At 54.6% G+C, this 20,568-nt stretch overlaps 1 protein-coding gene across 2 annotated transcripts in view; it reads right to left on the bottom strand.

Annotated features, from left to right (window-relative positions):
• Positions 1 to 20,568, bottom strand: part of CACNA2D4 (calcium voltage-gated channel auxiliary subunit alpha2delta 4) — a 108,306-nt gene that overhangs the window by 3,646 nt on the left and 84,092 nt on the right. Inside the window, exons 27-37 of one of the 2 annotated variants that reach the window (XM_014854156.3) lie at positions 14,625 to 14,686; positions 13,445 to 13,489; positions 13,152 to 13,214; positions 5,528 to 5,598; positions 5,086 to 5,161; positions 4,462 to 4,514; positions 4,056 to 4,111; positions 3,711 to 3,731; positions 2,720 to 2,837; positions 662 to 774; positions 282 to 364 (exon numbers count right to left, since the gene is read on the bottom strand). In XM_014854156.3, the coding sequence (XP_014709642.1) occupies positions 282 to 364; positions 662 to 774; positions 2,720 to 2,837; positions 3,711 to 3,731; positions 4,056 to 4,111; positions 4,462 to 4,514; positions 5,086 to 5,161; positions 5,528 to 5,598; positions 13,152 to 13,214; positions 13,445 to 13,489; positions 14,625 to 14,686 (761 nt within the window). Of the gene's footprint in view, positions 1 to 281; positions 365 to 661; positions 775 to 2,719; positions 2,838 to 3,710; positions 3,732 to 4,055; positions 4,112 to 4,461; positions 4,515 to 5,085; positions 5,162 to 5,527; positions 5,599 to 13,151; positions 13,215 to 13,444; positions 14,687 to 20,568 lie in introns of those variants that run through there. The other variant, XM_070494322.1, reaches the window with a different exon arrangement.

The following is a 20,568-nucleotide window of genomic DNA, read 5'->3' as shown; positions in this document are numbered from 1 at the left end:
ACAATAGGAGGAAGCTGTGTTTTAATTCACTGAGGGCCCAAACCCTGGGAAATGTGGACCTCTTTATAGAGGCACCCTGGGATCCGGGTTGCCTTGGTACTTGAATGACACGGGGGCCTAAACGTGAATGCGTGTGTTTGGATATGTTCCAAGGAGGTGCACAAGTACTGCTGCCTTCATAAGTGTCCAGACGCATCATATCTGCCAGTGCACAGACAGTCACAGAGCTGAGGACCCAGGATGAAGGCCAAGGCCCACTCCTCACCCCGCCGAGTCCCTACCTCTGGATGGAAGGCGTGGCAGGAACCTGGTCGCCGGCGGAGCTTCTGGGAACGCATCCTGTCACACTTGACAGAGGCGTTATGTGCAGAATTCACTGTTAAGGCGAATGAATACCTCACAACAGGAAGTGATTCTGGAGACTTAAGTTCTGGAAGAACCTACCCTGGTGGGACCTGCTGCCTTGCAAGTGGCTTCTGGGGTCAGGAGGCAGCACCAAGGGGCCTGGGAGAAGGATTGGAGAACAAATAATGATGTGGGGGAGGGTGGGCTGGTGGGGGTGAGGAAGGCAGGCCTCTGTCTCAAAATCTGAGCCCCTCAATGACATCCCCTCCATGTCCACCCAGCCCTCCCCCCGTCCTCTGGAGGACTGGAAGGATATATTTGACTTCGGTAGCCTCCTGCAGGATGAGCGGGAAGATGCTACAGTCACAGGTGGTGTCTGTCACCAGGAGGAGAAGGTTGCTATTGGGAATCTGTTGCATCACAAAGATCCTGCAGTAAAGAGAGAGGTGGGTTCGTGGAACTTCTCCATGGCGGGCTTGACACTGGGCTTCTAGGGAAAGAACTTCTGGACACTTACTAGTGTGGAGTTGGGGTGGCAGGGGAAGGAATGAGGCTGGTCAGATTAGGGGCAAGTAGAGGAACAATCCTGGGCAACTGACTCATCCTATTGGCTTATTTTACCCACAAGCCTTTGCAGTTGCACTGCTCCTTTCCTAGCAGAATGGAGAAGGCAAGGAAGACCAAACCAGGACTTTTTTTTGGTGAGGAAGATTGGCCCTGAGCTAACATCTATGGCAGTCTTCCTCTATTTTATGTGGGATGTTGCCACAGCATGGCTTGATGAGCGGTGCTGGGTCCGCACCTGGGATCCGGACCTGCGAACCCCAGGCCGCCAAAGTGGAGTGTGCAAACTTAACCGCTATGCCACCAGGCCGGCCCCCAAACCAGGACATTTTTAAGAGTGAAAGGAGTTGTTATTAATATATGCAGGGACAACTGGCATAAATCAAGACTGTCTCAAGCAAATAGGGAGGTGTGGTTATCCCTGCTTTGGGCAACTGCCGTGGGGGCAGTGGGGGCAGGCCACGTGGGGAACATGCAATGCTCAGGCTTGGCCACAAGGTGGCACAGTGCCCCTGCGCACTGCCCAGGAGTCCTGTGGAAGAGCCAGGCAGTAAGGGGTTAGCATGGGAAGCCTGTCAGGCACAAGGCCCGGTGCATTACATAACAGCAGCTGCCGCCCACTGAGCATCTCCTCCAGGAGGCATGATTTTACACACACACACATACACACATGTACACAAGCACAGGTGTATGTTTAACCTTCCCCACACCATATGAAGTTGTTATTATTCCCTTCTTGTAGATGAGAAAACAGGCTAGAAGGGGTTAAATAACTTCCCCAAGGTTACACAGCTAGGAAGCAGCAGAGCCTGTTTTTAACTCAGATCAGTCTATTCTAAAGTCTTTGCTTTACAACACACCATTTAGTTTACCCTCACAAGAAGGATTTAAGGTAAGTGTGCAAATAACAATAGCCCCAAGAAAACCACTGTTGTGAGGTTAGTGTCCTCCCAACACCGCACACTAGTGTAAGAGGTGGAAAGCTGGCTCTGTCTGATGGCAAGGGCAGAGGCCTCAGGAGCTCAGGGCCATCCTGGGAAGGCCCTGGTGAATGGCAGGGCTGGCCAGGGGACACCCCAGAGGAGGCCACTGCCTCCCGGCCCAGGACAGAACTCCCGGTGGGGAGGTCCCCGAGTTGGGGGTGGGAGTCAGCAGGAGAGGACTTTTAGTCTGGCCTCCCTGGCTCCCTGCCCCAGGGCTTGGCAGAGCTGGCCGGATCTAGCGGGAGAAGGCCTGAGTCTGAGCTGGGACCCCACACAGGCTCCAGGCCTAGGAGTAGAGATGCCAGGGGTGGTCTGACAATGCTAGGAACCCTCCTCCACCCCACCCACTGCTGAGGCCATGCTCGAGCTCTCCTGCTTCTCTGCGTGGACAGGTTTCTAAGGGAGAGCTGACTTGTTTCTTACTTAAATCTACCGTTGCCTTCCGAGGGCTTGCCTGATGGAATGGAGCTGCTGAGGGCTGGCCTCTGCCTAAGCGGGTGTGAGACAGACACCGAACTGTGGGATCATTTTTTCTGTCTGGGGTGGCTTTGGGGCCTGAGGTGGGGGTGGATCTGCTGACACAGGATCTGGCCTCAGGACCACCTCTCCCTAGTTCCCTGCCCAGCACACCCGCCATCCACTGTCCCCAGCTGGCCAGCTCACTTCATACCCTCTGCCTCAGCCTGTGTTTCCTCCACTGAGGAAAGTCTGAAACAAAGCCCTTTCACTGAGAGCCCCCCCTTTCTCCCCACTTTAAACACGGCTCCCTGTCAGTGACAAAGCCCCACCCCAAGGCTGAGGATAGGCAGAGCTGCCTCGGGTCTTACTTCTGGCAGGCCCCACACTCGATGACCCCGTTGGTCTCCCGGATGGCCATCTGGTGCACAAACACGGGGTACTCCGTGTCACAGGGCTGCAGCGTGTCCTGTTTCTTGTGCTTGTGGGCTATGGGGAGACAGAGGCACAGATGGGAGAAAGAGCATCACGGGAATTGGAAGGGCCTTAGAAGTCCGTGCCCGTGAGGATCTCAGCTTCAACACTTCCGGGGTGGGTGTGGGCACTACCAGTGAAGCACCTTCTAGTCTTTTGCAGATGGCTCCTTTGTCAGAAAGTTTTCAGGACTTGTAAAGGAGGGGTGGGGTGAGAGAAGGACAGGGAAGGGAAAGGAGCAGAGTGCACCACAGTGGAAGGGGCAGCAGCTTGGGCTTCAGAGGCCTTGGGTATCAGTGGTGTGTGATGGACACTGTCACCCAGTGACCTTGGGAAAGCCACTTCCTTCCTCCCTCTGCAAGCTGGGGAGGGGCAGGTGTCAGCACCGATATGCAGGGTCTGAGAGGAGAGCAGAGGCAGTGGGAATGCCAAGGGCTGGCTTGGGGGAGACATCAGCCCCTTAATCCTCTCGCCCTCCCCTTCACTGTGGACAGGTGACGTTTCTCAAGTCGAATGAGGGTGCCTGAGCTAGAGGCGCTGCTGTTTCCTCCTCTGTGAGGAGACCTGGGGGCAGCTCATCTCACGTGTCCCAACCTCTGGACCACATCACCATTTTCCTCTTGGAATCGTAACATTCTCACCCGAGGAGACAGCTGGCCTGTTTTATTTTCCCTGGGGTATAACTATACTTGTGTGGGATGAGATCTGGGCTACCCACTAAGAATGGGGCTTTAAATTGGGAGAGGCCCTCTGGGTCAGGGGTGTCCCAGGATGAAGAGAGCGCAGCCCTTCTTGGATGCATCCTGGGATGGAGAGCTGAGGACAGGCCCTTTGCAGCTCTGTGGCTCCCACCAACCCACTGGGGGCTCCTCAGTGGATGCTACTTACAGTGATGGAAGACAGCTTTGGCTGTCCAGGACATGAGGCCCAGCAGAGGGTGGGCATGATGTCACATGAGGTCATGATGTCACAGGGTGTTGATGTCACATGGAATGAATGATGTCACATGGAGCAGTGGTATCCCGAGATGGTATGATGTCACACACACAGATGCAGGGAGCCAGGAGTAAAGGGAAGGTGATGAGAGAAGGCCAAGCAGGGTGAGATATGAGCAATGAACTCTCCAGAGTCCCCCATCCCCTCTGTCATCCACCCAGAGGTGACAGGTGTCCAATTAGCTGACTGAAATGGCATTGATAGTAAACCCTCAGTTATGCAGTCGCGTCTACTCACCCTCAGCACCCCTGTCCACATGCCAGGAACCCCAGGCGCTCCACTCCAGCAGGAACCTGTCAGACACAGAACTGAATCTCGGAGTCCTGCTTGCCCTCCCCACCCAGGTCCCTGAGCGGGCTGGAGTGCCAGAGCCCCCAGATGGTGCCCGCTCCAGCCCCTCTCATCCAGGATACCCTCTGCCCTGCTGGAGGCTCCTGGATGAGCAGAGAGGGCTCTCTGGCAGCAGTGTGTAGGGAGGAGGTGCCATCTGTGCATGGCCATTTCCACTCGGGGATCTTGCCTGCCTCCTCCTGGGTTGTGGGGACCTCAGGCAGCTCGTGCTCAAAGGGCTCCCTCATAAGCCACACCTGTGTGAGCCCCTCCCCAGCTCTGCCCCAGCCCCCAGCTTCAGCCCCTCACTCACAGCAGGAGCTCATTCACCAGCCACCTGGTAGCAGTCAGGAGGGCGGAGACGGGCTGGCAAGGAAAGGACACACCATTAATCCCAAGGCCTGGGTGACAGTGCTCCCCTTGGCATCAACATTACATACTACAACCCCCACGGCTCCCTGCTCCTGCTGCCACTACCTTCCACCCCTTCCCAGCAGGGGAGGGTTGGAAAGCTGAGTTATCTGGGAAATTCCTACTGCAGGGCAAACGCCTGGGGGTTGGACAATACCCATCGAGAAGGCCGGTCAAGCCCTCATGTGCATGAGGCACTCCGCGACATTTCTAGGATCCCTGATGACTTGTGTGACAGCACCAAGAGGTGAGGTTAGGAACAAAGCAAGAGAGGGGCTACAGTCTACTTTCTCTACCAGAGGCCCTGTTACTTCATGAGCTGCCAGAACAATTCCCCTGAAGCCCTAAAGATAACACCTCTGGACCTAGGGTGGGAGAAGGCCAAGTGCAGAGAGCAGGGAGGCAGGAAGAAGTCAGAGAGGGCCAGATGGCCAGAGGCTGGGTGAGAACAGGGACCAAGTGACCTCATTTTAGGACAGCAGGGGGCTTGCCGTCTGGTGGAAGAAAGGTCTGGGGTGACACTCACACTGACCAGGGGCCGGGCAGTGCTGGGATGGTGATTCTGGAGCTTGCACATGGCCTGGTAGTCATACATGGTCACTCTGAAAATCAGAAACAGGAAACAGCGAGTCCAGACTATCCCCTGTGCCCTGCCCCTGCCCCAGGGGAAGTGTGCAGCAGGGTCTCATTCACGGGGACTCGCGGGGGCGTGAGTTAGGACGGGCAGGTCAGCAGACGGCAGGTGCTGAGAACTACATTTCTGCACTTTGCTCCAGGGGCCCACACGACTGAGGCCCCTCTCCACCTCACGTCAAGTCCCTGGCTTCAGAAAGGTTGCTTTTGGAGCTCTTTGGGGCTTTCGCTGGGGGTTTTTGAGGTCAGGATTCCGAGATCTGTCCGGACCATTTAGCATCAGATCCTGCCTTTTCTGTGTGTATTCAGACAGGGGAGAAGCGTGTCCCACTTACTGGCTGAACACCCCCATGCTGAGCAGCTGGGTCATAAGGGCACCATCCACCTCCCCCAGAAATCTTCCCACCTGTGAGGGCGAGAGGGAGGGAGAGAGAGCAGTGGAGCGAGGACTTGCACACTTCCCGCCTCAGCCCAGGGCTCATTTCTGAGCTCCAGACTTCAGCTGCCAATTGGGTTTTCCCAGCAGAAGCCCTTCAACATAATCAAGCTGAACCCATTCCACCAACCCTCCTTTAACCTGCTCCCTGCCACACACTCTCTCAGAGCTTTTTAAACTGTTATAATCCATTAGTTGGCTATGAAATCAGTCAAGGGGTGGCAATCAGATTTTTTTAAGGGTCCAGAATTCTTTTGAACAATTCAGTGAGAACCGTGCAGTAAGGTTAAACAGGGTTTTCTGAAACTTGATTTGTTGTATGTGTCGTGTGTTCGGGAGTGTGTGTGGGCGAGCGCTGGATCCGATCTAAACTGCATTTCTTTCTGTGGGTTGTGGTCGAAGGTTCAGAAGCAGCGCTCCGTCTCCTGCAGATCCTCATCGCTCCGCCGGGGAGGCTGGGGCCCCGGAGCCGCCTTTGATTCCCCCCACCCACTATATCCAAGTATCAGTGTGCCCTGTGGGTTTGCCATGCACCATTCCCACTCCATGACAGTGACTTAACCCGAGCCCTCGTCCCCTCAGCTGCCCACTCCACCCTCCTGAGGGCTCTCCCAGTCCGCATGCACTGCTGCCAGAATAGTCTTCCTCAAACACAGCTGGGATCCAGTCACTCTCTTCTTTGTTCCCTAAAGAACAAAACATGACCCCTAGGGCTACGAGCCGGGCAGTCTCCTCCGAGTCCCTCCGCTTCTCAGCCTCAGGCCCGCGCCAGCCTCAGCCTCACTCCCACGCTGTCCTCCCTGCTTGCCCTGGCCTCTTCTTCTGCGCTTTCTCCATAGCAGAGCAGAAAGAGCTTCAATTTAGGTGTTGGATTTTGATTCAAATCCTGGCTCCGCCACTGCCTGCTGTGTGGCCGAGGGCCGGTTGTTAGAATGATTAGGGATAGCACATGCCAGATGCTTGCCACACAGTAGGTACTTGGTCTGTGGAGGCCAGGAAGACAAGGAGCCGCTCTCGGCCTTGGCTCTCCCCACCTAGATTACCCTTCCTCAGTCCTCACTCCAAGGAGCTTTCCTGCTCACCATCCTCCGAGAAGTCTTTCTTTTCTCACCTTTCCAGTCAGAATTAACGCCTCCTTCCTCTGCCTCTGAAACTGACAGGCCAATGACAAAAGCACACAGCAGAGAATCGAGAGTTGGAGCCACGAGATATTCATCACGAGATATTGTCTGAGCTCTGCTCTCTGCCTGGAAGGCCATCTGTCCTGACTGGGAGGCCTGAAGAGGGCAGTGGACAGCACAGGGGGCAGCAGGGAGGAGCTGAGGGCATTCCAGGGACAGACGGGCAAGCGGGAAGGGGAGAGGCATCCATCCTGCCTGTTGTCCACGGTGCAGCCCTGAAGCCCCCTGAAGTCCGTCAGCTCCAGCCATCCCTCTCAGCCGGGGCCGGCTTTTTGCCATTCCAGTTATGCATGTGTGCGTTCCTGCATTCCCAGACAGCGAGATCCTGGCGGGCAGAAATCCCCCCCGCTGCTCCCCAGAGACCACACGGGTCCAGCCCATGGTTGCGATTCCGTGCATATTTGCTGAAGGCACATGTGAGCAGCACACGAGGGAATGAACGAACGCTCTGAGTACTCTGCTCCCTGGGAAAAGTGCAGGGGGGAACTGAAGCTCCTGATGCGGCTGGCCCGGATTGCCACGAGGCTGTCCCCTTCTCTTTCCTATTCTAGGCTTATTCACCAACAACGCTGTTGTTCAGACACTTGATTCTGAGAAGGGAGGTCCCTGACAGGAAGACAAACTCCCGGACACTGGAAAAAATGTATGCTTCGCTGTGCATGCACGGCTTGATTTTCTAGGATGTGTCACTTTGGCAGAGACGCCCCATCCCCACTTCTTCAGTGAGGCAACCCTGACTTTCACTATAGTAGCAGTGTGCTCAGCTACAAGACTACATTTCCTAGACTCCCCAGCAGCTGGGGCCAGCCAATGAAATGCGAGAAAAGTCACTGGGTGGGACTTCCGGGACTCTTTTTAAAGGGAGATGACTGCAGGAGGGGGACCTCATTCATAGCTGTTGCCCTCCCCTTTCTTCTTGTCTGGAAAGTGGACAAGGAGGCAGGAGTTCCTATAGCCATGTTGTGGTCCTGAGGATGGGGACATCTGGTGACCGTCATACCAACCAGGCCTGGACTGGCTTCATCCATTCTTTTATGTGAGAGATTAAACCTTTAATTTGTTTAGGACACTTCAGTGGGGACTTCAGTCCTGACAGCAGAACACAGTTGCTAGCTGATAGTTTCACTAGAACTTTATCAGAGTGAATCAGTGCCTCAAATAGGTAAATTGATCAGTTCTTGACCCTGCAGAGCCAAGGTCCAAACACTCAACCTCGGGTACCCTGTCAGTTCAGGACCCCCAGATGGAACGCGAGGTGGCACCCAAAGCCCAGCCCAGCACGGGCACTGGAGCCTGCGCGCAGCCATGGCACCACCAGGGGCTGCAGCTCTACCTGCCGTCCAGCTTGCTGTCGCCAGGGCAGGGCTCTGCCTTCGCTGTGGGTGACCCACAAACAAGCAATGGTCCACTGGGCTGCCTGAGCTCTGCGGCTGGATGAAAGGGGCCTGAGCTCCCTGAGTTTCCAGCCTGTGATGAGGCGGGAGTGAGGTGGGGTCCCGCCGAGGAGTCGGGAGCAGGAAGCAGCTGGGCAGGAGCAGTGAAGAAAGCAGAATTGATGAGCATCCTGCTGGCCAGGCGGCAGCCCCTGGGCATGGCTAATTTGCATGCCTGGTTGAGGCTGCTGTCCCCAGAGAGGAGGGGGACCAGAGGGTGGGTGGGGGCGCTCCTGACTCTGGTGACGGAATGGAGCAAATATCACACGGCCTCCTTACCTAGGGACAGCCTCAGTTTCTTCTCTAAAAATGGGGTAACGCATCTTCTTGAGGGGTGTGAGGATTAAATGAGGTACCTGAGTAAACTCACTGTGGGTGGCTCCTAGGGGGACCTGTTGCCTTCCATTCCTTCCTAGTGTGCAGCATCACTTGACTGCTCTGAACTGCCCAGTGTATTGACAAGAGCCTTTGGCCCCACGGGGGGTCAGCAAGAGCGTGGGGGAGTGGGCACGCGCACGGTGCTCTGGGGAGAGGCACCGGGTCCGGTGAAGGCAGCGGAGGGCTGCTGCCAGAGCCCAGGGGGCAGGGACATGCTGAGGCAGGCTGGGAGGACTGGGGGCTGGAGGAGCCAGGTCAGGAGCCCGTGCAGCAGGGTGCACGGAGGTTTCTCCTGCACCCCCCACACAGCACGGGGAGCAACGAGGGGAGGCCGCCGTGTTGAGTGGGAGAGGAGACAAAGGCTTGGGCAGGGGTACAAGGAGGCAGGGAGGAGAAGGAGGGCGGAAGGAGACAGTAGCTGAGGCTCGAGCGCAGACCAGAGGACCTGTGAGGGCAGAAAGCGTTGCCCTCATCTGAGGGCCTTGCCAGCCCTGGCTCTGCAGGCTGGGCGGGGAGCGGGGAGCTAGGGCGGGTGCTGTGCCCTCTGAGAGATCCAAGTCCCTCAGGGAAAGTTGCCTGGGTGGGGAGTCTGATTTTCTGGGCTCCACTCCCTCTTTGAGGTCTGTTTTGAAGCTCCCATGTGTGGGAGCTACCCACAGGCAAATGACGGGACCTAGAGTCCCCGGATCCAGGGTGAGGGAGCCACTGTAAACGTTACAAAGACCCAGGGAGCTGTTGTCACTATTCTGGCACCAGCCATCTGCTCTCTTTCTAGGCCCCAGATAGAAGGCTGTAATCCTGTCGTTTGTAGTTCTTTATTCTAAGAATGAGGCCCAGGCTGGAAGAGAGGCCCAGTGGGGCCAAACGCCTGACAAGCAGGCCTGGAACACCCACCAGGATCAGGAGAGAGCCAAGCCCCTTCCTCGGGCAGGCTGCAGACGGGGCCCTGGGGCTCCTGCACTGGACAGTTGGCTGAGCAGGGGCCTTGCTGAGGAAGGGCTGGGAAGGACTTTGGGAAGAATCTTTGGATCTGGATCTGTGACAGGTTTCCCTCCCCAGGACCCTGGATGGACCTCGGCAGGGACAAGTAGCCTGGACCTTCTGACACATTAGCCCAGTGGAGCAAGCGCATCCAGACTAATAGCCACTGACACTAAGGCCCAGGCGGTGGTCCTCAGAGTTCCTCACACATCAGACTCACAGGAGGGCTTCTTACAGCACAGATGGGGGGCCCCACCCCCAGAGTTTCTGATTCCCTAGGTCTGGTGTGGGGCCTGACAACTTGCATTTCTATCAAGCTCCCAGATGCTGCTGTTGCTGCTACTGGCTCCCCCCCACCACGCTCTGAGGCCTAGGGATAAAAGGGTGGGGGGGGGGGAGGAATGAAGGGGTTGGGGGAGTGGCCAGGTCACGTTGCCCTTGATAGCACTTGGGTGTGCTGGGGGAGGGGGCAGGTTTGGGTAGGTGGGTAGGAGTTTGTGGTGGGATGACTCTGAAGGAGTTCACACTGGCCCCAGCCTCTTTATAGTCGTGCCCTTCCAGAAGCCCTGCCCCTTGAGCATGGACTGAGCCTGGTAACTTGCTTCTCGTGAACAGAATGTGGTCAGAGTGATGGGAAGTCTCTCCTGAGATCAGATTCTCAAGACTGTGCCTCCCGTCTTGCTCTCACGCTCTCGCTGGGCCTTCCTGGCTTGCTCACTTGGATGAAGCGAGCAGCCCTGGAGGGAGCTGTCCTGTGGAGAGGCCCATGTGGCACCTGAGTCCTGCCAGCACCCATGGGAGTGAGCTTGGACACTGACCTCTCTCTAGTCAGCCACGAAGTGACTGCAGCCCTGGCTGATACCTTAAGTGAGAGACCCAGAATCACCCAGCGAGGCCACACCCAGATTCCTCACCCACAGAAGCTGTGAGATGGTAAGTCTTGTGGTTTTAAGCCACCACTTTTTGGGGCAATTTGTTACGCAGCAATGGATACCTACTACAGAGTTGTTGAATGAATGAGTTAAAAAAAAATAAAGCCAAAATGGATGGACGGACAGCTGAAATAGCAGCATTAGCACCAGGCTTCCTACCACCCAGCCTTCCACCCACCTTCCATGCCAGTGCCCGCTGCTTCCAGGCCTTGCTTTCAGGCTGGTTCAATTCCCCACAGTTATTAGTGTCTCCTGAGGATCAGGCACTGTGTGGGGGCTGCTTATACCGCTGGTGTCTCTGGTCTGGCTGTCATTCCCTGTGTGCCTCTCATAACCTGACGCAGCTCAGGTCGTGGGGTCAGAGGTCAGAGTGAGGAGGAGAGCTGAGCCTCGGCCCCAGCCTTGCAGCTCAGCTCCTGGAGGCCTAGGTCCTGATTCTGAAAGATGGACCAAGTGTAGCAAAGTGAATGAACTCTTCCCTGGCCCGCAGTAGGGGCTCGGTGGGAGAATGGCTGTCCAGGAGCCAGGACTTGCAGCCTCCACGCCCTCCAGAGAAGGCCAGTCTCCCTGGGGCCACCAGCCCTGCCCCATGCATTCTGGAGTCCCAGCAAAACCAGTGCTCTCCCAGCTTGGTTTCCCTCAGCACGAGTCTTTCCTGGATATCCCTCGCTCGCTATTGCTGCTCTCCACCTATATTTCTAGGTTCGAAGTCTGGCTTTTCTGTAGCTGTGAGTTTTGGGGTTAATAACCTAAACTTGCAGAGTCTCAGTTTTTTCCCTGGCATAAAAATGAGACTAAGAGCATCAGCAGGGATGATGAGGGAAGGCCCGCCTCCCTGGGCGCCTTGCGGTGTGAGGGCGGGGCGCAGGGGTGTGTTGGGGGCCAGGGGAACTTCAGGCTCTGCAGGAGTCCCTGGGAGGCCCTGACCCTATTATGAAGATTAAATTTTATTTCCTTTACATAAGATGAGGGATGGCTTTTAAAACTACACACCATGCAAAAAGATAATATAATAGTTGAGAAAATAAGGGTAAATAAGCTAAGTTTTTAAAAACCATATTTATAAAATATGTCTCTGAGTAACTGTTTGTTACCATATATTATCCATATTTGTACCAAGTGACATCACGGCTGTGAAGACACGTGAGCAAATGTGGTCTGGGTGGAAGAGGACCAGAGTGGCCCTAATGGGTTATGCACAGGGCCCCTTGGGGGACTGCCTCTCCTGAAGTGGCCCCGAGCCGGTTGGTTTCCCTCCTGGGCCCACTCCCTGCAAGGCTGGCCCAGCTGCCTTGAGCAGGAGTCAGCCAACAAGGGCCCTGGGACCAAATCTGGCTCACCAGGGACTGATGTCAGCCCCTGAGCTAAGAGTGCTTTTCTACTTTGAAATGGTTGGGAAAAAATCAAAAGATTAATACTATTTCATGACTCATGAAAATTATATGAAATTGAAATTTTGAAACTGAGAATGAAGGAGTTAAAATTTCCCTGGATTAGGGTGACACTCTGCCTCGTACCCACAAGGTTAACATGGGAAAGAAAATAACCCAAGTTTCTGAGCTTGCCTTGTAGTTTGGGGCTCAGCAAATACAAAATTATGATTGTTCTTTCTCTAATAGCTTTCTGAGCACATGCAGAGGCCGGGGGCATCCATGAGCCTGAGGGAGAGTTAGGTGTGCCGTCAGCTATGAGGTGAGAAAGGAGTGCCTCCATTCTTTTATTTCCCCTCTAGCAAAGGGAGGGCCAAGCTTGGTGGGTTAGAGTAGAGTTTTCCACAAGGCATGTCCAGACAGGAAGAGGACACACAGTGAGGAAGGCCTGGCCCTTCTGGGCCCCACGAAGGTGGGAGGGGACGGTGCTCTGGTCTGAGTGCCTCACCCGAATTCACATGTTGACACCTCACCCACATGGCGACCGTAAGGGGGGTGATCAGGCCATGCAAGCAAAGCCCTCAGGAACGGGATTTGTGTCCTTATAAAAGAGACTCCAGAGAGCTCCCTGGTCCCCTCCACCACGTGAGGACACAAGGAGAAGTCTGTGACCTGGAAGAGGGCCCTCACCCGAGCATGATGCCACCCTGATCTCAGACGCCTGGCCTCCAGCCCACAAGGAATAAATTCCCGTTGTTTAGAAGCTGCCCCGTCTGTGGTATTTTCTTATAGCAGCCTGAGTGGCCCAAGCGAGGGCGGGTGAAGGCAACAGAAGGGAGTGAGACGATGAGCAGTGGGAGGGTGCTTAGGACTCTGGGAGGCCCCCCAAAGGCCAGGCCAGAGGGCAGCACAGCACAGCACCGAAAACATGGGTCCCTGAGATGCAGCTCTGCCCAGCCTCTCCTCATCGTGTGGACAATTTCCCCACCAACCACAGGAGAAGACCAGTTAGTTACCAACAAATAAGGAAGTAACATTGTCTCTGCTCATCTGAGTTGAAATGTGTCTGAATTTTGTAACCTTGCTAGGATGACTCTGGTTTCAAGGAGAAACTCCATTTTCTTCAGGCCTTTTACTCCGATTGGCTCTAACCCAGGATTGCTTCCTGGGGCCGTCAGCCCTTTCTTTGACTGACATGGCTGTTGGGTGACTAGACTCCTCCCTAATTCCATTTCCCCAAGACCTTACCTCCTGGGACATCTCTGAGATCAGAATGAACCCATTGTTGTCGATGACAAAGCAGTCCAGGTCCTGGGAAGAAACCCAGAAAGGAGGGAGGTCATGGCCAGGCCCTACCACTGACCCCTGGGTCTCCTGCCTGTCCTGATGGTTTGGGAAGGCAGGTCTCGATGTCCAGTGGAAAGGTACCCTCTGTGGAGCCCAGCACTGCAGGGGAGGAGGGGAGCTGGCCCATCGAGAGCACATGGGTCGAAGGGCCCACGGTTCCCGCTTCCACGCTCTTCACACGCGGAGGAACTTACATTGTCCTGGCAGCTCTTTGGGCAAGGCCCATCCACAGGGCTACACTGGAAGGAAGAGGAGAAACTGTGAATTGCGTAGCCTGTGTGAATGTGTGGGAGATATGTGGTTGTCAGCGTGTCTGAGTGTTGAGTGTGTGGTACATCTGCATTGTGTATTTATGTGTAGGGAATGGTGGATGTGTGTTTATGGTATACTTGTGTGTGCACGTGTGTGCAGTGTATATATGTTTGATGTGTGTCTGTCTGAGTATGGCATATGTGGCGTGTGTGTGGTATGCCTGTGTTGTATGTGTAGGTATTTGTGTGGTGTGTGATGTGTGTATGGGTGCATGTATTGTATGTATGTGTGGTGTGTGTCAGTGGGGTCAGGTCACTGAGAAGCAGGACCCTTGCTGGCTGGCAGCAGCCCAAGCACACAGGATCAGCCTCCTCGGAGGGAGCCACGGCCCCTGCAGCCCATGGGGGAGGGGAGGAGGTCAGTGCATCGCTGGAAGCCTCGTGGGGTGGCTTCATGAGGCCTCTCCGGAGGCTCCTGTTCTTTGTCATCCTGCATGATGACTCCAGGTTCCAGGGCTGGTGCCCCTCCCCTCCCATGCCTTCCGTCTTCATTCTATGGTTCCCCAAACCTGCTCAAAGTGAGGACGCAACAACAAGTGAACGGGGGCCACGGAACAGCGGAGGCTTAGTGCCGTGGGGACAGATTTGGGGCTGGAGGCCCTTGTGGAGGATGGTGAGGATACCCAGGAAGCCAGGAACAGCTGAGTTGGAGGGCACCGGGGGAGCAGAGGCGGGAAAGGAAGAGGCGGAATGGGAAGGACTATGGCAAGGCAGAGCTCTCGGTGGCCCAGACCACAGTCATGGCTTGGATCTTGGCTGGAGGAACCTGTGGGGCAGGGCGGGTGGGGCTGTGTGGTGGCTTTAGGGCAGCAGAGATGGAGTGAAATGCAGAGGGGACACTGTGTCCTGCCTTTTGCCCCTAGGTCTGAGCTGAGAGAGAGTACTGGAGTAAGGAGGCAGCAAAGGCATGGGGAACCAAGAAAGGAGAGAAGGAAGGAAGGGACCCAGGAGAGCTGACTGAGAGCCCAGGAGGCTGGCTGAGAGGCAGTGGGGCAGCCCCTCCTCCCCCGGAGATGCTGGCGTGTCCTCCAGCCCTGACCTGGCCCGGCACCATCGCACCCACCTGCTGTGTCGCTGCCCAGAACGTGCGCTGCAGGAACTCCAGCCTCATTTGGACGCCCACCGCTGCAAGGAAGTGGGAAGAGGGCAGCAAGACCATGTGTTTTTGGGGAGGGGGTGGTGGGAGGGAAGAGACAATGAGAGAGAAAAATAGATTCAAGTTAGAGAGAGGAGGTGCATCAGCAGGAACTGAGGGGAGAGAGAGCACCCGGGCAGAGAGCGGATGGGGAGCTGAGTCAGACGGCAGCCTGTGAACTGAGGTTCCGGGAGGGGGAGACTGATGGCTTCTGTCTCTCCACAGCAAACAGCACCAGGAAATGCCCCAAGAGGAAGGTAAGGCCCAGGTTCCAGAGAACAGTGAGGACGCCATATCCTCGGATGTCGGGACGTCAAGGCAGGTGCCCTGGGGAGACCATTCTCCCCTGTCCCACAGAAGGAAAACAGAGGCGGAGAGGCAGAGACATTTGTTCAAGGTCGCATGACCCAAGCGGTGGCTGAGACTGGAACTTAGGCCACTGCAGGCTGGGCAACTCATGGGGCTTCCTAGATGTTAAGCCTGACGTAACAACCTCTCTTGCACCCAATTCCTGCTCAAGGTCTCCCCTACTTTGTAAGAAGGCTCTTTCCTTCCTGAAAGTCACGATCAGATTTACCCACGTTTGCAGGTAAGTTCCAGAAAACTAGAGACGCTACCAGCCCACAAAAACTACTCTTTTGATGACGCCACTTACAAGGGCCACCCATGCTTCTTTGGTTCCCAAATAGGCTTGGAGAACCCAAGATGGTGCTCACATGCTAAGAGAAATCTGGAGCTAAAGAATAGAAAGAAAAGGCAGGTTATATTGAAAAGAAAAAGCATGAAAATACCAGGCTGACGTCCTACTGTCTGGTGTAATAATGTCGCAAAGGTGTCGAGTGCCAGGCACCCTTACATCCATGAGCTTATTGCATCCTCACAGCAGATGGGCTCTGTTACTTTATTCGGACGTCACGGCTGAGGAAATGAGGCCTCACAGAGATTACATGTCTGGCCGAAGTCCTCTAGCCCCTAACTACAGAACCAGGACGCACAGGGTCTGTCTCTAAGGCTCTTCACCTCTCTGTTCTCTAGGCCTGAAGGAAGGAGCCGAGAGGCATGGACAGCACTTCCCTCTGGGGCTTCTGTTCCCTCCTCTGGAAAGTGGACATGGATCTGGGTCCCTAGCCACTATGCCACATTCATGAGACATTCAACCGTCACCTCAGTGACCATCCATTGGAGAGATTTTCCCTCACAATCATTCTGACTTCCTGAGATGCAACTGGTTCTTCTAAAAGAGACTAGAGTTCCAGTCTGGCACAGAGACACGGAATTGTATGCTTTTGTTTTTTCAATTTGGAACGATCCCAGAAAAGTTTGATGAGGGAAAAAAAAGAGAGACCAGGGCAGAGTCAGGGGGCCAGAGTTCTAGCCATGGGTCTGTCAGGGCTGTGATCTTTGAATGTGTTTCCTCAGTTGCAAAATGTTTCCTGATTACATTTTCCCTAGAAAGGCAGAATGAATGTAAGACCGTTGGGGCTCGAATGAGATAATGTGTGAGAATATCATTCTAGACTAGAGTCTTGGTTCTCAAATTTTAGCATGCATCAGGATCACCTGGAAGGTTTGTTGGAACCCAGTCCCCAGAGTTTCTCATTCATAGGTCTGTGCAGGGCCTGAGAATTTGCATTTCTAAAGTGCTCCCAGGTGATGCTGATGCTGCTGGTCCAGGGACCATATTTTGGGAACCGCTGATGGAAAGCGTCGCTGTCTGATTGAGCTTTCTGAGATGATGGAGCTGTTCTAGATCTGCACTGTCCCATACAGTAGCCACTAGTTACACGGGGCCATTAGGCCCTTGAACTGTGGCTAGTGTGACCGAGGACCTGAATTTTAAATTTTTAATTTAATTTTAATTAATTCAAATTTAAGTAGCTATACATGGCTGGTGGCCACCATATTGGACTACAGAATTCTAGAGCTCATCTGAATTTACAGACAAAGAAACCAAGGCCCTAAGAGACCCATCCCTTCCTTGGCATCTTACAGCAATTCTATGGCTGGAGCTCTGGCTGGCCTTCTTGAATAGGTCCTACAATATGGGGACATTTGAGTTCTCTGGGGGCTTTGCTGCTTCAGTGTCCAGGTAGTTGAAAGGAGTGGGTGGGAAGGGGACGGGTAGAGCCACTTCTAGCGTCATGACAAAGACGAGAGACAGACTCAGCGCGTGATCATGGGCGGGGCATGTGCTGGGGGTCCAGCGCTGGCTGCCACACCCCTCTCCTCCCTCTCGCATTTCTCTCTAGAGAGGCTGCAGGTGGCCCTCCAGTCTCTCCCCCTTACTCTTCCTTTTAAAACCACCCTCGAGGGCCCGGCCCCCTGGCCGAGTGGTTAAGTTTGTGCGCTCTGCTTCTGCGGCCCAGGGTTTCGCTGGTTCGGATCCCGGGCACGAACGGCTCATCAGGCTGCGCTGAGGTGGCATCCCACATGCCACAACTAGAGGGACCCACAACTAAAATATACAAGTATGTACTGGGGGCACTTGGGAAGAAAAAGCAGAAAAAACAGAAGATTGGCAACAGTTGTTAGCTCAGGTGCCAATCTTTAAAAAATAAATAAATAAAGCCACCCTTGATAGTCAACTTAGACAGATTTCTTTCACCTGTAGAAAACGGCTGCGTGGAAGAGAGGAACCTTCTGGAAACTGTCAGAGAGTAGTCACATCAATGCTTAGAATGATCAAGTCTTTGGGATTTAAGAGTTTATTCACCCCTGTCTTTAGCCTCCATTGTCAATGAGCTCCCAGAATAGCCCCAAAGCCAGGCTGCCCCTCCGCTTGATTGCTCAGCATCAAGTCTCGTAGAATCGTGGGCTCTCTGAGCTGGAAGAAATTCTCTGATTCTAACACAGGGAGTCTTGAGAGGGTGGAAGTTAACTCTTCTCTAGTGAAACAGGTTTTGGAGGCTCTTGGGTGGAAATGGGAGCAGCGGGGCACAAAGCAGACTCTCTGCTGCCAAGTTCCATCTCATGGCTGGACTAGAAGTCCTGCAAGGCAAGGCCTGGGTGCTTTACGTTCTGGGGATCCTCTGCAAACTTAGGAGATTCCAGCTGCCTACTGACAGCTCCATTGTGTCACCAATAGGCATTTCAAACTTCCCATGTTCAAAACCTGATTCTGGACTTTCTTCCCCAAACTTGACCCTCCTTGAGACTTCCCCATTTAGGGGCACATTTTCTACCTAATTGCTATACTTTTCCCTCATCCCATCCAAGTTCTACAGACCTTATTCCAAAACTTCATAAATCTGCCCATTTCTCTACCTCCACTGCTACCACCCTGGGCCAAATCAGCATCCCTCTCGCCTGGATATGCCATAGGGCCCTACGCAGTCTCATAACCACCAGAGTGACCCTTCTAAAGATCAGATCATGTCACTCCCTTGCCTAAAACCTTCCAGTGCCTTCCCACTGCTCTTGGAACAAAATCTCAACTCCTTAGTAATCTGGCCTATAAGACTCCAGAGCAGCTGGCCCTGCTGATCTCCCTGATTTCAACCTGAATCACTTTCTGCTTCAATCATGCTAAGGCTGGTCCCCGCCCGAGGGCATCTGCATCAGCTGTCCTCCTTCCTGGAATGGCCTTTCCCTAGACCTTTACATGGCTGGCTCCTTCTTACCGTCAGATCTCAGCCCAAATGTCATCTCCCAGCCCTGACCCCGGATAGAGCAGTCCTCGCCTTTGCCGTGCATTCTCTAGCTCATCACTCTTTTTATTTTCTAAGCAACAAGATTTATTTGTCTTATCCTCCTTTATTGTCTGTCTCACCCCATTAGAATGGGGGCTGACAGTAGGCAAGGAGGTTGAGTTCTGATCTCTAGCACCTAGAATAGTACCTAGCACATAGTGGGCCCCAATAAATATTTTTTGAGCTAAATAAATAAATACTCGTGACTTCCATTGAGTCAGCCACTTGACTGGGAGGCAAATTCTGCAAGATCTCTCTGTCCCTTCCCTCCAGGGTTCGAGACCTGGCTGTACTCGCTTCTCCCATACGGAGCCCTGCCCTCCTACAGATGCTCGACTTGAGAGCCTAGAGATTCAGCTGTGCTCTGATTCCCTCGAAGACCTAGGAGGGAATCCACTAAGAAACGGGGAACCTAGGTGAGACACAAAGAAGAACTTCCTCATGGTAAGAGCTGTTGGACGCTGAGAACAGGGCTGGTGTAGAATGGGGAGGGCAGTGAGGAGCGTGGGGGCACCTTTCACAACAAATTGACTGTGTTCTGCCGCGTCTTTAATCATTTCGAACCCTTCTCTTCAACTCCTGCCTCACAACCCAAATTGTGCTTTTCCACCCCAGACACAAAGAGAGCCCAGCCTTCACTCCTGGGACACCCGCCGGGGCTGCCCTCGGATCCCCATTCGCCGGCTATTGTCAGAGCCTCGCTGGACCTCCAGCTGTGGGGAGCATGAGGCTGGCCGCACCCCCTACAGCACCTCCTGTAAGCCTGTGTGCGCAGGAGATGGTACCTCACGCTACCATGTGTGCTGACAGGCTCAGAACTCGGGAGGAAGAGAAATCCATCAAAGGGGCCCCAGGAATGTGAGGCCCCTGGCGTCTCGGGCTTTTCCTCTGGGGGTTATCAAGAGACCTCCCCCTCATGTCTGTGCATGGTGGGTCCTTGTTTTAGATCCTGGCCTTGGTCCCCAGGGGACTTGCCACAATCTGATGGAGGAGGAGAAATCTCAGATCCCCTTCCTCCTGTTGGCCCCCTCCCTCTCACCCAGCCTCCCTCCGCTGGGCTTCCTCCTGCCCTCCCTCTCTCACCTGCCTCTCCACAATGACCTTCCTCCAAAGCAGGGTTTCTTTAAGATCTCCTCGGCTGGCAGACAACCTAACAAAGAGCCTCAATAAGGCCACAGGAGGCAGACGGCTCATCAAGATGTACCTCTCTGCTCTGCGTCCCGGCTGTCACCTCCGTGCTGCTTTGTTGTCCCAGACAGCAAAACAAAACAGCTGTGCATGCACACTCACATGCACACACACAGAGAAATGGTCCCTGTAGGGGGCCACGCTCCCAAGGGCTCAGAAACTCCAGCTTTTACTCCCCAGCTCTCATCTGTACGTTGTCCTTCCTCCTTCTCCACCTTGACACGCAGCCTGGACACCGTGTGTTTAACTGGACGCAGAGCTGCCAGGCTAGGAGGGCCGTCTTTCATTACAAAGGCCAGGGGACGGGTGGGTGCTTAGGGAACGGCTGGGTCACAGGGCGCCAGTGACGGAAGGGGCCCTGATCTCCATCATTCCACCTCCTCATCTACAGGACAGCAACCCAAGGCCGGGGCCGTTGAGTTAATTAACTAGCTGGCAGCTAGTTAATGAGCAACGGAGTCCAGAATCTGGGTGCCCTGATGCCTAGGCTTGGGCTCTTTCTGCCCTTCCCGTCCTCACTCAGCTGACAAGCAGGCACTGGGGTGTGGGGAGGCAGGGCCCTCTTCCGGGACAGCTTGCCGTATAGGAAAGGAGGGGAACCATACCACCGAGAGCTGCCATACACGTTCTGTGATAAGAACCACAAGAGTGGCCCCCAAAAGGGCCATAGATCAGAAAAGGAGATGGTCAAGTCCATGGCCTAGCCAGGGAAACTGCATAAAGGAGGGGGCTTTCTGGTTGAGTTTTAAGCAGGGGGACACTACCCATGGGTGAGGAGAGTGCTCCGGACTCAGGGAAGGGCCTGCTTTCCTGGAGCTGGGGAAGCAGAAGTGTGTTTAGGGGCAGCTGAGCACTGAGCTTGAAGGGTAGGATGCAAGTGGCATCTGTGTAGGGTGAGAGGCAGGGAGTTCCCGGGAGGTAAGATGCTCTCTCCTCCTGGGACAGCAGACCAAGCCCTCCGCTGCTGTGTCGCCCAGCAGAGCAGACAGAAAGGA

Source organism: Equus asinus, chromosome 22, assembly GCF_041296235.1.
Source record: "Equus asinus isolate D_3611 breed Donkey chromosome 22, EquAss-T2T_v2, whole genome shotgun sequence".
Classification (NCBI taxonomy): Eukaryota; Metazoa; Chordata; class Mammalia; order Perissodactyla; family Equidae; genus Equus; species Equus asinus.
Note: the sequence above shows the minus strand (reverse complement) of the source record. Positions and strands in the feature narration are given on the sequence as shown.